General features: G+C 32.1%; 2 protein-coding genes and 1 long non-coding RNA gene across 3 annotated transcripts; 2 read left to right on the forward strand and 1 right to left on the reverse strand.

Annotated features, from left to right (window-relative positions):
- Window positions 1-393: 393 nt before the first annotated feature.
- Window positions 394-1,044, reverse strand: LOC114758599 (uncharacterized). The gene is made up of 2 exons (XR_003741828.1): window positions 987-1,044; window positions 394-867 (listed from the first exon to the last, which is right to left on the reverse strand). It is a non-coding gene; the product is annotated as an uncharacterized LOC114758599 (long non-coding RNA).
- Window positions 1,045-1,685: 641 nt separating this feature from the next.
- LOC114758629 (probably inactive leucine-rich repeat receptor-like protein kinase At2g25790) lies at window positions 1,686-9,515 on the forward strand. The gene is made up of 3 exons (XM_028947698.1): window positions 1,686-1,864; window positions 7,822-8,016; window positions 8,114-9,515. The coding sequence occupies exons 1-3, from the start codon at window positions 1,686-1,688 to the stop codon at window positions 9,513-9,515; spliced, it is 1,776 nt and encodes a 591-aa protein (XP_028803531.1).
- Window positions 9,516-9,754: 239 nt separating this feature from the next.
- On the forward strand, window positions 9,755-11,023 carry LOC114758589 (receptor-like protein EIX2). The gene is made up of 2 exons (XM_028947648.1): window positions 9,755-10,647; window positions 10,735-11,023. The coding sequence occupies exons 1-2, from the start codon at window positions 9,903-9,905 to the stop codon at window positions 11,013-11,015; spliced, it is 1,026 nt and encodes a 341-aa protein (XP_028803481.1). The 5' UTR covers window positions 9,755-9,902; the 3' UTR covers window positions 11,016-11,023.
- The last annotated feature ends 4,263 nt before the right edge of the window (window positions 11,024-15,286 follow it).

The following is a 15,286-nucleotide window of genomic DNA, read 5'->3' on the forward strand; positions in this document are numbered from 1 at the left end:
CAATATGGATTTCTTCTTCTTCTTGTTGTTTTTTTTTTTTCCCGTGATTTCTGGATCAACGTAAAACTTTAGTGAGATTGAGGTCCTTGTCGAATGAAGATCGTGAATACTAGTATGAAATTTGAAGATGAACTTATTTGTGCTTTTTTGGACTTTCTTAATCCTGACTGAAGCTGGGGAAATTTTTTTTTTGGAACTGCGAGTTTTGAACATTTCTGTGATTTCAAAGTCAATATAATTCTCTGATTTAATCTTTTCTGCTAGTATCACACTGCTCGGAGCGATTTTTTTCATTATTATTCTTATGATCGAGGGCATAATCAACCAAGGAAGTAATTGTGTTTTAGACAGATCCTAGAACTGTAAAGAATTTCTCGAGAAGATGAGATCTGGTGACAACAAACATTTTTGCTTCAAATGCTTTACAAATTGCCAGTTCGAGAATGTAACATGGATAATTTAACAGATTTCGTTCCTTTCAACATTCTAAACTTGATAGCAAACTAAATCAGAATTTACATAAGCAATATGCACACCCTGGGGATATAAACTTACATTATAGCTAGCAAGCGTAACCCCATTGAAACACAACCAGTACAACAAAATACATTTAACCAAAAATATCAACAAACAAAATTCACTTGGTGGTCGTCCTCCAAATGTCATCGTGAGAAAGCAATATCCAATCTTCAATTACCATCAATATCCAATCACAGCAACTTTGAAACTTCTTTTGTTTTGTGCAATTGTATTTGTTGGTCTGCGGGTTTGTGAATGTGCTTCCCTGTGTTCCAATTATGAGGGATCATATCTTGATTTTTGTTGCTTTTCCAAATGGACCTTTCTGCTACCTCGCCCAATCCTTTTCTGCTCAAGAATTTAGTCTACATCAGTTCCAACATAATTGCAAGTTTTTTTTTTTTTTGCAACTCTGTAAAATGTAAAAATAGCTAGAGTCATCATCATATTTGAAGGACAAAATTAACTGGATGTGAATCCAACCCTCTCCTCAACCTCAAGCCACTGGTGGACATATTTCTCTTGCTTTGAGACCAACATAGTCTCTGATTAATACTAACAATATGAATGACATCAGTCTGGTTATTAATAGCACAAAAGGAATCGACCATTATCAACATAGAAGCAGATTAAACCAAAATCCACAACTGATAACCATAGCGTCGTATTGAGACTCATCACTTCGCAGACCGCAAAAGTCAAAATCATGAACAAAAAGAAACTATGTGAGCAGTGTGATGCTAGCTGAATAGAAAAAATCAAAGAATTATGCTGACTTTGAAATTGAAAACTAGCAGTTCCAAAGAAATTTCTTCAGCTTCAGCCCGTACACAGAAATAAAAAATAAAAAAACACAAATCAATTCATCCTCAAGCTTCATACTATTATCCTCAATCTTCATTCGAAAAGGACCTCAATCACACTAAAGATTACCGTCCATCCAGAAACCACAAAAAAAAAAAAAGGCTAAAAATCGAAACAGTTTGAGAAATAAAATAAATAAATATAGGAGTGCAGCGGAACTTCCGCCTGGGAGGTTCATCGGAGGCATTAGTGGAGCTATTGTCCGCGGGAGAAGCAGAGGAGGCAGTGATGGGGGTCCAGTGGCAGAGAAGGAGGTGAGAGGCAGAATCGTTGGTGGGGTTGGGGTGGGATTGGCGAGAGTTATGGGAGGAAAAGGAGAAGGAGGGAGGGGGGAAGACGTAACCCACTTCTTCTTCCTTCTTCCTCTTGTGAACAGGGCTAGTGAAGACTGCGAGCGCCGTGGCGGGAAGATGTTGGACTCAACCCCGAACCATCCGCCTTCATGTGCGGCGGCGAAAGGGGTAGGAGGCAGGAGAGGGAGGTTTTTTCATTTTTGCAAGGTTGTCACGAGGGCAATCGGAGGTGGAAAGGTCAAGCTGGAATGAGATGAGTGGATTCCAGATAGGATTAAAATAAAGATGAGTTGTTGCATTACAATTAGTCAGAGCATGAGTTACGTGCACTAAAAGTATACAAGAATTTCTCATAATTAGAACTTGATGGATGAAAATAAATTTCCTTTAATTATGTGATTGATTTTTCTACAAACCTAGACGCGATCAATACGCGCGGCTCCAAACCTAACGACACGACAAGTTAGGAAATAACAGAGAACGTCCGATCCATATCAATTAATCAGATGATGGGCCATTATTCTTCCAAGCAGCTTGATTTATAACTTCCTTATATAATGTGATGTGATGTGATTCATGTTTTCAGCATATTTTATATAAAAAAATTTAAACCGAATTAATTTTCTTTTAAAATATAATAACTTTTTAATTTTATTTTTAGTTGATATTATATCTTTAAAAAAATAATCATCTACATTATAATAAATGAATGATAGAATAGTACTTTCATATTAAAAATTTAATGAGATGACTTATACATAGGATTAAAAAAATCATTTTCTCTTCTTTAAGACCAAAAGAGTATAGCGCACTATCAATTGGAAGATAATTATATCATTAGCAAATGTTCTATTTTTTCTTTCAGAACAAATTTTAATATAATAAAAGATCTCAAATCCCACAGCAATAATTTTAATTTAGATATTCCTTACAGCTCCACAATCTATTCTACAACTTTCTAAGTAAAAAAAAAAATTGTTGGGAGCATTTGTTGTTAAATTTGTTAGTTGACTCTTTAAATTTAATAGTTTTACATTTTCACCTTATCAAATCGTATCGATTCGCTCTAAATTCATGTTACTTGTAAATTTAGCTGAGCTCACAAATTTACACACGGAATTTATTGTTTTTATGTTTTTAACTTACAAAATCGTATTAATTCACTCTTAAACTCATTAATTTTTTAAAATTTGATTATGATTAATGATTTTATATAAGAACTTTATAAAAATTTCTTTCTTAAGTATAGCAAACTATAAATATTTATTATTTATGGACTTAATTTCAATTATTTGAATTTGAAATATATTCAAATAAAATTGTAGTCATTTTTACATTTTAATTATTTTATTATATACGTTTAATAGTTACCTATTCTTAACAGTAAACTTTTACGAGTTGACTGTCACGAGTTTTTAAGATTTGTGAGTTTAATAACATTGGTTGGAAGCATATATTATTTATTTATCCAACCACAACAAAAGTCATTCAAGTTTTTTATCCTTTGATTTTGAGTAATTTGAACTTTAAAGTTTTTTAGTAACCTCATGATAAGTTAGCCGTAGTTGACGGGCACAGGAGCAATAAATCAATAATGAAAGACTTGCCAAAATTGTTTGAATTACTGTGACTTAAGAAGCATCTAGGCTGTAACTTTGTAATTTTAAAGGTATTTTCAGCATGTTTTATACAGATCAAGAAAGATTTTAAACTGTATTAATTTTCTAGTAAAATACAACAACTTTCTAATTTCACCTCTATTTAATACACACACCTTTAAAAAAAATGTCAATATTGTAATAAATGAAGAATAAAATTGTAAATCTATACCAAAGATTTAATGAAGTAATTTATAAATAAGACCAAGAAAAATCTTCTCTCTTTAACTTATAAACAAAACTAAAGAAGTAGTTTGTAACCCCAGTCCCCGAGGTGAGTTGGCTCCTGTATTAGGGATAAAGGGCATCTCCTTAAGGGACATACCTTGCAATTTGTCTTTTTTTACGTTTATGCATAGGTATATATCTTTATATTAGAAGTAATTATGTTTAGGGTATGGCCAAATATTAAACGTGAGCATGTCTCTTAGTAAGAATTCGATTATGGAAAGCTAGATTATAACCACAAAAACATAATTTTCCAGAACACATATTAACAATTTATTTTCTCCAAATAATATTGAATAGTTTCTTTCATGAACTATTGTTCCTTGCGTGGAAAATTTAAAAGTCGGGACAAATAGTAGCAAAAAAGTTGGAATCCCATTCCACACGTTGAGACTGATAATGTGGTTGTTTATTAGTCTATAATCAACTTACATCCAAACACCTATAAAATGAACACATTAATTTTCTTTGTTGTCGTTATCCTATCACTTCTATTTTCTTTTTTCTAGAGACTTTATTATATGTATATCTTTGCGTTCTTGGTGGGTATAAGAGTAGAAAGTCGATGGTGAAAGCCTTGAATAAAAGTGAATACATCGCCCTTTTTAATACGCTCAATAATAAAAGAATTTTCCGCATGCATACTCTCTCCAATCTATAATATAAGTCCCTTATAGAAGAATTGTTTGGTCCAAAAATATAAATCACTTAGAGAGTGATTAATATTTTTATATATTTTTCTCTCTTCTTCACACAATCTCATTTAACATAGGTAAAGTTGAAAAAAAAAAGTTTCAATTTGAAACAAATTTAATGAGTTAACTATTATTATTACTTTTATTTCAACGAAGTAGTTAAAGTAACTTGTACTATGGATCGAAGAAAATACTATAACAACTTTTTCTCTAGTCTGTTTGGCCAAAAAAAAAAACTTTTTCTCTAGTCTCTTTTATTAGTTATTCAAATGTGGAAAATTTGAAAGTTGGGACCAAAGTCACATATGGCTGTTAATTAGCCCCTAGTCAACTTCTTGGAAACAATATGTATATAGAATGGCCCACGACAATAATTTTCAATATTCACCATTTTCCTATCACTTTATTTTTCATTTCTTTTTCCTATAAATAGTGCAATTCTGATACATTTTATTACTATATTGAATATTGATAATTGTGATGTGCTTATGATAATAGTGGTAAATAGAATTATATGTTGGCGAGGTACTTAGATGTCATGTTGAAATTATTTATACTTTGGCGGTATTCTAAACATAAAAGGATTAACTAAATAATTTGAACATCCTTCAAACATATAAGTTTCCTTAAATATAGATAGGGTTTGCTTGTTACTCATACTTGGAAGATTTTCAAGCAAGAAATAATTTGGACTTGATGGATGAAAATAAATTAAATTTCCTTTTCAAGATAGAAAAAATTTCTCTTGTTCATTGATTAGCTGACTAACTTTTCTACAAAACAAGATGTATTCAGCAGGCACCTCCCAACCTAATAACACGGCAAGTTAGAAAATAATAGAGAACGTCCCATCCACATCAATTAATGAGATGATGGGCCATCAGTCTAACTTGAAAAAGCTTGGGTTATAACTTTGTTACTATCTCCCCAGTTCTTAATAAAAAATTCAGTTAAATTATTTGGAGATATTAATAAGAAATAGAAATCAATAAATTGCCTTAAAGTATTTATCTTTATCTTTTTTTCTAAACTAATTTTTCACTCTTATAAATTGATATATATAATCTAATAATACACGTAAATATTTTAAAGAGATTGTGTAACATATGCTATAACTAAGTAATCTAATAACTTTTTTAATCTCTCCAAATTAATCAATTGGATTTTATATTATGGACCGGAGGTAGTATATTATATAACTTGTGCGTGCATTATCAATTGGGAGATAATTATGTCATTAGAAAATGTTCTTTTTTTGGTTTTCCAGACCAAATTTTAACATATATAATAAAATATCTGAAATCCGACAGCAATAATTTTAATTTAAATATTCCTTGTAGCTCCACAATTTATGCCACAACTTTCTAGGGAAAAAAAAAATAGTTGGGAGCACATATTATTTATCCAATCATTAAAAAAATTCATTCAAGTCATTTTTATCCTTTTGAGTAATTTAAAACTTTAAAGTTTTTTTATAGCAAAATTTGAAAAACTATGGTGGTTGGATGGAACCTTATGAATTTTATGATTGTATCTATATGTTTGTCGTAGTTGACGGACAACAACATTAAGTCAATAATGAAAAACTTAAAAAAAAAGTTGAATATGTTTTGAGAATCACCCCGACTATAACTTTGCGATTTTAACACGCACACACATAATAACTCAACTATGAAATTTTTCCCACTTTATACGTATAAGTGTCTTCTTATTATAAACAATTCTATTTGAAATATGATGGACGAATTCAATTATGAAAGACTTATAACTACAAAACATAATTTTCCACCGCACATACATTAGCAATTTATTTTGTCCAAAGAAAAATAGTCTCTTTCATGAACTGTTATTGTGCGGAAAAATTATTAAATTAATAAATGCTAGGGACAAAAATAATAGCAAGGAAGTTGGAATTCCATTCCATACGTTGCCATTAATCATGTGGTTGTTTATTAGTCTATAACAATAAACTTATATGCAAACACCTATAGAATGAGCACATTAATTAATTTTCTTTTTCATCATTATCCTGTCAATTTTATTTTCTCTTATCTTGACTAGTCTCTAATCAACTCCATACAAACAAATATGGATAGAATGGCCCACAATAATTTTCTATCTTCACCATTAATTCCATCACTTTTGATGAAATAATTCTTTTGGTGATGTAATTAAATGTTAGTTAGATTTAGCAGAAGGGCTAGTTTCTTACAATATGACGAACTAAGATTCTAATCTATTAGAAAATGTACTCATTTAATACCTGACAATACTTTGAATATGATTGCTTCTAATAGGAAAATGTTTGTGTCTACAAAAAAAATGCTATGTTGACATTGGTTATATTCTGACATATGTAAAAATAAAAGGATTGACTACATAATTTGATCATTCTTCTGAACAAGAAAAAATCAAACACCTTCTGTGCGTGTGTGCGGAGGATCTATTTGTTACTCTTACATATAGAAGGTTTCCAAGAAAAAAATAACTATGTGGCCTCGATGGATGAAATTAATTTTCCTTTTCAATAAATAAAAAAATTATACTACTTTCAGTTCTAATTATAAGACCTTATTTGTAGATTATAAACAAGATTTTATAATTAGTACTTGAGGTAGTATAAATAAATTTTTTTATATTTTTAATCTTTATTTCTCTTATTTATTACCTAAAAGAACCCAACTTGAACAACGCGGCAGGTTAGAAAATAACAAAGGACCCATTAATATCGCTCAATTAAATGATGGGCCATTTTTCTAACCACCAATATTCATGGAAAAAATATTCTAACCACTAATACATAATAACGATCAAGTGGCTTAAAAAACAATTTTTTAGAGTTTTTCGTAGTTTCTTAATTTATGCATTATTTTTTTAAAAAATAAGCAAAAACTTTCTGCAAGAAAATAATTATGGCACTATATATAAATAACCAGCAACTTTCTGCAATAAAATTCATGTTCTTTAAGCCTCTGAGTAATTTTTATTTTAAAACTTTTTTTTTTGCAAATTAAAAAAATTACATACCATAGTTGACCAGCACACGAGTAGACTTATTGGTCCCAAAAAAATGGGGACAACTGTGGAACCTTCCTGCTTTTTTCTTTGAACCTTAGAACACGCACGTTTACCTAAATACCTTTATTGTCATTGATGATTTTAATATCTTCATGTAATAATAAGAGAATAAAAGAATTATTTCCGCAGGTTATTTAAATGTGTTTTAAATTCTTTTTATTTTAGCACTCTTTAAAATAAAAGGGTTTAATAAAGAATTTGAAAATATTTTATAACAGGTAAAAAAGTTATCCTTAAATAAACTCCTTGCACGATGAAAAATGAAGTTAAAAAGAAAATTTTTTCGTGTATTAAAAAAAAAATCGAAAGTGACATTATAAATACTAGCCACTCTCTTCTCCCAGAGTTACATGTCCATCGAAGCACAAAAAAATTGTTAGCAAAAACTTTGTTGGTTGACGTAGTCATGGATGGTTCTTGCAATATCGTCGTGGTTGTTTTTCTTTGGTTACTTACCTTATCAAATGTTGATTTATGCATTTGCAGAACATCTTATGAGGTTCAGTGCCTTCCAAGTGAGCGAGATGCCTTACTTAAGATGAAGAGTCGTCTCTCAGATCCTTCAAATAGGCTCGCCTCTTGGTCTCTCCATGCAAATTGCTGCAGCTGGGTTTCAGTTGTTTGCCACAACATCACAGGCCATGTTCTTGAGCTCCACCTCACGACTCCACCTCCTTTACAGTTCAAAGCTATGATTTGTATGAGACATTAATGTTTGTGGTGAGGTACATTCTTCTTTGCTTGACCTGAAGCATTTGAATTATTTGGATTTGAGCAGTAATAATTTTGGAGGCATGCAAATACCTGGTTTTCTTGGCTCAATGACAAGCTTGACATATCTTAACCTATCTAATGCTCGATTTGCTGGAAGCATTCCTCTTCAGTTTTGGAATCTTTCCAATCTGATCTATCTTGACCTTGGAGGCAATTATTTGGAAGGAAGCATTCCTCATCAAATTGGAAAGCTCTCCAATTTGCAATATCTTGATCTCGGAGGTAGTGAATCTAGTCTAAGCATTCCTCGTCAAATTGGAAATCTCTCCAATTTGCAATATCTTGATCTTGGAGATAATCAGTTTGGTGGAAGCACCCCCCATCAAATTGGAAACCTCTCAAATCTAATCAATCTTCATCTCGGATATGTTGAAAACCTCCAATGGGTTTCAGCTCTTTCTTCTCTTCAGCATCTTGAGCTGATTGGTTTAAACCTATCCAACACCTTTGACTGGTTGCAGGATCTACATTCACTTCCTTCCCTGAGAGAGTTGCACTTGTTAGGATGTGATTTGAACCATCATTTTGAACCATCAACCTTAAACTTTTCATCTTTAGCCATCCTTCATCTTTCTGATTCTGAATTGGGCACTTCATTGATTCCAAATTGGGTATTTCAACTGAAAAGATTAGTTCATCTTCAATTAAACAGTAATGGTTTTCAAGGTCCCATCCCAGTTAGTATTCAAAACTTAACTCTCCTTCAACATCTTGATTTATCTGACAATCAGTTCAACTCTTCTCTTCCTGATTGGTTGTACAGTTTTAGTCATTTAAAGTCCCTCATTCTCTCTCAAAACCAATTGGTTGGCACAATTTCTATGAATGTTGGAAACTTGACTTCTCTTGTTACTCTTGATTTAAATGGAAATCTTTTAGAAGGATCGATTCCAACTTCTATGGGAAATCTTTGCAACTTGAAAAAACTGGATATTTCAAACATGAAGTGCAACCAACAAATTTCTCAAATATTAAAAATTCTTTTAGAAAGATGTGTTTCTCATGCACTAGAGATTTTTTATATGAGTGATTCTCAATTATCTGGCCATCTCACTTACCAAATTGGTCTTCTTAAGAATCTTGTTGAACTTGATCTTTCTTCTAACTCCATTCAAGGTGCACTTCCTGACTCATTAGGAAACATTAAATCTTTGATATGTCTTGATCTTTGGAACAACACTTTTAAAAGTGCAATTCCTATATCATTTGGAAATCTAACATCTTTGATGTATCTTGATCTCTATGAAAATCAACTTGAAGCTAATCCTTTCGAAATCCTTGGATCACTCTGTAAATTGAATGTCCTTATTTGGGGTATAATCTTTTCCAAGGAGTTGTCAAAGAAGTCCACCTTGTTAATTTTACCCATCTGCAAGATTATGTACCAAAAAACCAACTCGCTTTAAAAGTGGACCCTAATTGGAATCCTCCTTTCCAACTTTTAGAAGATTAAACTTGGCTTCTTGGAATTTTGGTCCTCACTTTCCATCATGGATTCAATCACTAAAGCATCTTCGGTATTTGGACATCTCTGACAACAAGATTCGTGATTCAATTCCAACTTCGTTTTGGGGCATAGTGGAAATCTCAACTATTTGAATCTCTCCCACAATCATATTGAAGGAGAGCTTTCGAATACACTGATAAACTGTTCTTTTGGAATTGTTGATCTAAGCTCAAATAAGTTACATGGCCAATTACCGTATGTATCACAAAATGTGGTATTCTTAGACCTCTCAAGCAACTGGTTTTCAGGATCTATTACTCACTTTTTGTGTCATAAACAAGAGGAGATGCAGTTAAGTTTTCTTAATTTGGCATCAAATAATTTATCAGGTAAAGTACCTGATTGCTGGGCGAGATGGCCATATATTGTGGGAGTGAACTTAGGAAACAACCATTTCACTAGAATTTTACAGACATCCATGTCATCCTTGCCACTATTGGAAATGTTGAACCTTCGCAACAATAGTTTTTCTGGAAATTTACCGAGTTTTTTGAAGAATGGAAGCAGCCTGGTTTCCTTGGATCTGGGAGAGAATCAATTTTCAGGAATGATTCCATCTTGGGTTGGACAAAGTTTATCAAATTTGAAGATTCTTGTTTTGAGATCAAACAAATTTTCTGGTCCAATTCCTCATCAAATTTGCAACATGAGTGTCTTACAAATCTTGGACCTCGCGCATAACGAGTTGACAGGATATGTTCCAAAATGTGTCAACCATTTGAGTGCCATGTTGGTAATAAATAATAGTTTAGAGTCATACATTTATTTTCCAGTAAGTGGTGGTCAATTGTTAGTTGAACCATTATTACTGAAAGAAAGGGTTTATGATTACAGCTCCAACCTTGGTCTCATTACTAGCATCGACTTCTCAAATAATGAATTATCTGGAGAGATACCAACAGAACTTACAGGACTTAAGAGACTTCATTTTTTGAACCTTTCAAATAATCATTTTATTGGCCAAATTCCTCAAAATATTGGCAATATGGAATCACTAGAGACTATGGATTTCTCAAGAAACCATCTTACAGGTGAAATCCCATCAAGCATGTCAAAATTGAGCTTTTTGAGCATGCTAAACTTGTCTTACAATAATTTGACCGGAAAAATTCCAACAGGGACCCAAATTCAAAGCTTTGAAGCATCAAGTTTTGTTGGCAATTACGACTTATATGGTCCTCCACTCAACAATAGTTGTTCGTCAAACAGCTCTAGCAACAAAGAAGAAGTCCATCATGTGAAAGGAATCAATTGGTTCTTTGTGAGTATGGCATTTGGATTTATTGTGGGGTTCTGGGCAGTGGTGGGTCCTTTGCTCTATAGTAGTTCATGGAGGTATGCTTATTTCCAATTCATTGATCGCATGTGGTATAAACTGCAATACCGTTGCTATTGGTGAAAGCAAACTGAGGAGAAATTTGCATCTGGAAGTTTGGTGTTTTTAAAAGACAAGTGATTTATCTCTCTCGTAATCATATTATGTTTTTCAATAATGATGAAGTTGTTGATGAATAAAAGCATTTACAAGGATTGTGTAGTTCAACTTCGAATGTCATATCGCTGTAATATATTTGTTGTGATGAAATAGTTGTGGTCTTAATAGATGCATTACAGATAAAATTAAGCAATACATAATTATCTATCTATTTCATAAATTATCTTCAAAAAAGTACCATTAAAGACATAACATCTACACTTTAAAGATCAAATTATAATATCATGCAGAAAACTCTATTCAAGCTTTGCTTGTTTTGATTTCATACAAAGCTTAATCACCTATTAGCATTTGTTAAAAACAAGATTCAATGCACTATCTTTGAGAAGCAATACTCCATTTGACAGAACCTGTAACTAGAAATAATCAAGTTCAACCCAAATAATAAAAACAGAGAGAAAAGAAAAAAGAAATTTGTTTGCCCAAGAAATAGAATAGGAGATTTTGTGACACCAAAGTCCTTTAGAATAGAATAGCCTAACATCAAGGGCATTGTCAATAAAAGGCCATTTACAACATTTTGCTTAAACAACTTTGTTATGAAGGAACATGAATACATAAGCTTAAACAACTCGTGACAAATCAATTGAACAAATGCATCACAGTCAACAAAATAATCAAGTCAAAGGTCAAATGTGAGTTCCCAACACAAACCAATCTAACTGACTGAATAACAAGAAAGACGATAAGGGTGGAAAATCATTAGTATATGTCTGGAATATCTTGAAAGTATGTGCAATTAAGAATGGAACATTATTTGCTGTCATGTATATGTCCTTTATGCTCTGTTTTCAATGATCACTTGCTATCATTTACGACTGAGTGTTTAGCTAGTAAGATTGTTCTGCTAATTTCAAAATATGATTAGGTTGCTTAAGGTTCCATAATTCTTACTAAAGGTTGAGACAAATATCCTACATTTTACACACACACGCTATATAAATATATATATATATATATTGGATGTAAATATCTTGATATGTATGTGCACACAAGTTCAAAGCAAAACTTACATGTCCTGCCCTTGCTTATTAGGTAGAGCAGTCTTTGCAATACACAAAAAAGTAGCATCTATATTGGAGTCCTCTTTAGCAGATGTCTCGAAATAAGGAATATTTCCTTTTAACGCACACCACTCCAATGCTTTTTTCTTAGACACCTAAATTCAAGATAACCACATGAGGCTCTTCAGGTGGTAGGAAGGGCGGTAGTTTGGGAAAAAGATCCCCAGTCCAATTACTCCTCTTACAAAATTTTTCTTTTTAAAAACTATTTTTATATTAAAAAAAAGGCTATAAGAAAACTTCAAAACACATCACCTTCTGCTTAGTGCTCGACTGTCTCCCACATCAATATCAACCTCATTTTCAAGCAATAGAAACAGAAATTTCCATGAAACTTTTACCTCAATAGGAGCTCATCTTCAGTTAGAAAACATAAGTCAAAGGATGAAAAGGGCTGTCAAATTTTGACATAATAATGATGACGAGTATAAATATGTAAAAGAATCAAATATTGCAAAAGAAAAGAAATTTTGATCAAGTCCTGTACTCTAGCTATGCATCCTCATCAAACAAATATCAACACCATCACAATGGGTAGACTCAAATCACTTCAAATAAAAAGAAACAAGCAACCAATGCAGTGTACTCTCATAACTTCATGTGTACAGAGGATATATTTCCCATAATCAAAAGATTGCTATCTTCTACTTCGGTTAAAACGATATCAAAGCACTATATATAAGATACTGACAAAAATGTCAAGTGTAGATAAAAGGGCTAAATGAAGAAAATAGGGGGAAAAATTAAAATTAAAGGTAATAAAGCAACAACAGCGTCTAAATTGCCAATTTTTGGAACCCACATAATCAAGAAAATATGATATTATGAATCAAGTTCCTCCAAAACAAAAAAAGTTTTAATAACAAGATAGATGACATAGTCTAAAACTAGAGGCTTCATGGTGAGTGAGGCTCCATGTGAGACATACTGGAAATGAATGATTGATCCATTCGACCCCTAGGGAGGTGTTGATTGCTGGAACTGATGTGCCACAAAGGGAGTTCTTCTTGTTTCTTCTCTAGATTCAGATTCTCACTTCTGATTAGCTTACATTTAAGTTTATTAGACATTGTGATTCTGAATTTGTATGATCTCTCAATTAAATGTGTCATTTGAGGAGGACGATCTCCTTTATGATTGCTTGCAGTTCTGGATGCTCCTCTTGATTAAGACATAATGCTTTCTGGTTTCAAGATTAATTTGATGCATTTGCATTTTAGACATAATATTGTGTTGTAGATGTGATTAAATTGTGGAAGGTTGCTAGAAGAGTAATCTCTGTCCAGATTTGCTTTCTTTTCACAACTGAAAACCAAGTGGTAATTAAAAATATACTGGTGGCTGAAGTTAATTCTGTGATATTAGGATGATTTCATGTTGCTATTATACTTGAATCAAGTGACATCTTGGATGTTTGCAATCTGACCAGCGGTTAAATAAATTCCATATCCTAGAGAAAAGTAAGGCAAGCATGAACACTATCTCTAGGAGTTGCTAATCACATATCATCTCCTATCACATTCCATTCATCCACTTAATCACTACAATACAGAAAAACAATTAGTTCTAGACAATTAGAAATAAAGAATTTAAATCACTGTCTCTTCTCTTAATTTGCAATTAAACTTCATTAATTGGAAATTCTAAAAGCTAGAGATCAAAGAGAACTGACCTAGGGTTGACTCCACTGCACTATAGGAGTTTAATTCTAGTATTTTGATAGCTAAACAAGAAGTTTATCAGTTATCAATAAAAATGACTCCATATATTGGAGACATGGTCCGTGGATTATGCTAAAAGGAATCAATTGACTCAAGTCACAATCATTTTGAAGTTCTTTCCTAATCGTTCAGTTCTTTCATGTTTACCTCTTCTTCATCTTTTTGTTTTTATTTTGGCTATATTTCAACGGCTAACAAATAACAGGACTGGCCACTGTTAGCACGTGAACAGAAATGAGGAATCAATTTTTATCCAGTGTTGAATTTGCTACTCCTTCGGTCCTTAATATATGATCCATTTAAGTAATTTGATTAGATTAAGGAAGTTAGGTAAGTTAGTCAATTATAAGAAATGTGACGAGTTTTTCCTAAAATACCATAATCATCTTTCTTAATACCCCCTCTTCCTCTTCTACTTGATTATGATTGAGGGAGTATCCATAGGGGTAATGTAGAGAAAATTGATAAATATGAGAAATAGGTCTTATATTTAGGACCAAAACCAACTCAACAATTGGGTCCTATAAAGGACCAAAGGAGTATAATGGTTTAGAAGTATTTATTCTAGCTTTTCTGCATTGGGCAGCATATTATGAAGTGGAAGTGGATTCTCTTCAAGGGGGATAATGAATCATTAGCAGTGTGTTCATACGTGAAGTGAACACTATTGTTTAGGTATGCCAGTTTTATACTTCACAATGGAGAACCCATAAAAGATTTAAAAGTTCTCTACAAAAGCTGCTGCTAAATCATCAGGAAGAGTAACATTTTAAACTGGATATCAGGCCCTAACATTTGAAAAATGAGTCACACTATTTATAATTTATGAATAGAATAACTTGCTGTAATTTTATTACATATATAAATAGTCAATAGAGATATTAATTTATTTCAATTGTTTATAATTATAAATTAGATATTAGGGTATATGTATTATACAAAGTCTAATAAATAAATTGCACTATTTAGACTTGTGAATAGCAAATGCTGAGGTAGTTTTTCTAATATATATTGACGCATCCTTCCCACCCTTTAAAGCTTCTAATAATATCACTTAAACAGGGATTTCCTTTTTATTATGAAAAACCCATTATAAAATTTCCCATCTGTAAAATAAACATGTTTTCAACCTTTCCTAACAACTTAGCCCATTGGGAAAACTGATTTTGACATGCTATCAGTGAGATAATTACATAGTCACAGTCAAGACTTTAATTCCTTCTGCCCTCATTTTTCTAATTAGATTCGTTTCAACACAAGGTTTCCATGTGAAGGGTGTGAAGTATGTATTAGTAAAATCAATCTTGGGCCTCTCTTAATAGTAGGAGCTTAAGTTTTTGGGAGACTGGGTTATTAACATGTAGTCGAACTGGAAAAGGATTCTCAATCT

The sequence above is a fragment of the Neltuma alba genome, unplaced genomic scaffold (genome assembly GCF_004799145.2).
Source record: "Neltuma alba isolate B1F8T4 unplaced genomic scaffold, ASM479914v2 tig00001533_pilon, whole genome shotgun sequence".
Classification (NCBI taxonomy): Eukaryota; Viridiplantae; Streptophyta; class Magnoliopsida; order Fabales; family Fabaceae; genus Neltuma; species Neltuma alba.

What these genes read in the sequence shown, in the direction of transcription:
- LOC114758589 (XM_028947648.1), top strand. Translation starts at nt 9,903, where the DNA reads ATGCAGTTAAGTTTTCTTAATTTGGCATCAAATAATTTATCAGGTAAA. An exon ending in CTCAAGAAACCATCTTACAG is followed by an intron (nt 10,648 to 10,734) that starts GTGAAATCCCAT and finishes AAATTCCAACAG; the next exon opens with GGACCCAAATTCAAAGCTTT.
- LOC114758629 (XM_028947698.1), top strand. Translation starts at nt 1,686, where the DNA reads ATGGGAGGAAAAGGAGAAGGAGGGAGGGGGGAAGACGTAACCCACTTC. An exon ending in GTAGGAGGCAGGAGAGGGAG is followed by an intron (nt 1,865 to 7,821) that starts GTTTTTTCATTT and finishes ATGCATTTGCAG; the next exon opens with AACATCTTATGAGGTTCAGT. An exon ending in ACGACTCCACCTCCTTTACA is followed by an intron (nt 8,017 to 8,113) that starts GTTCAAAGCTAT and finishes GGATTTGAGCAG; the next exon opens with TAATAATTTTGGAGGCATGC.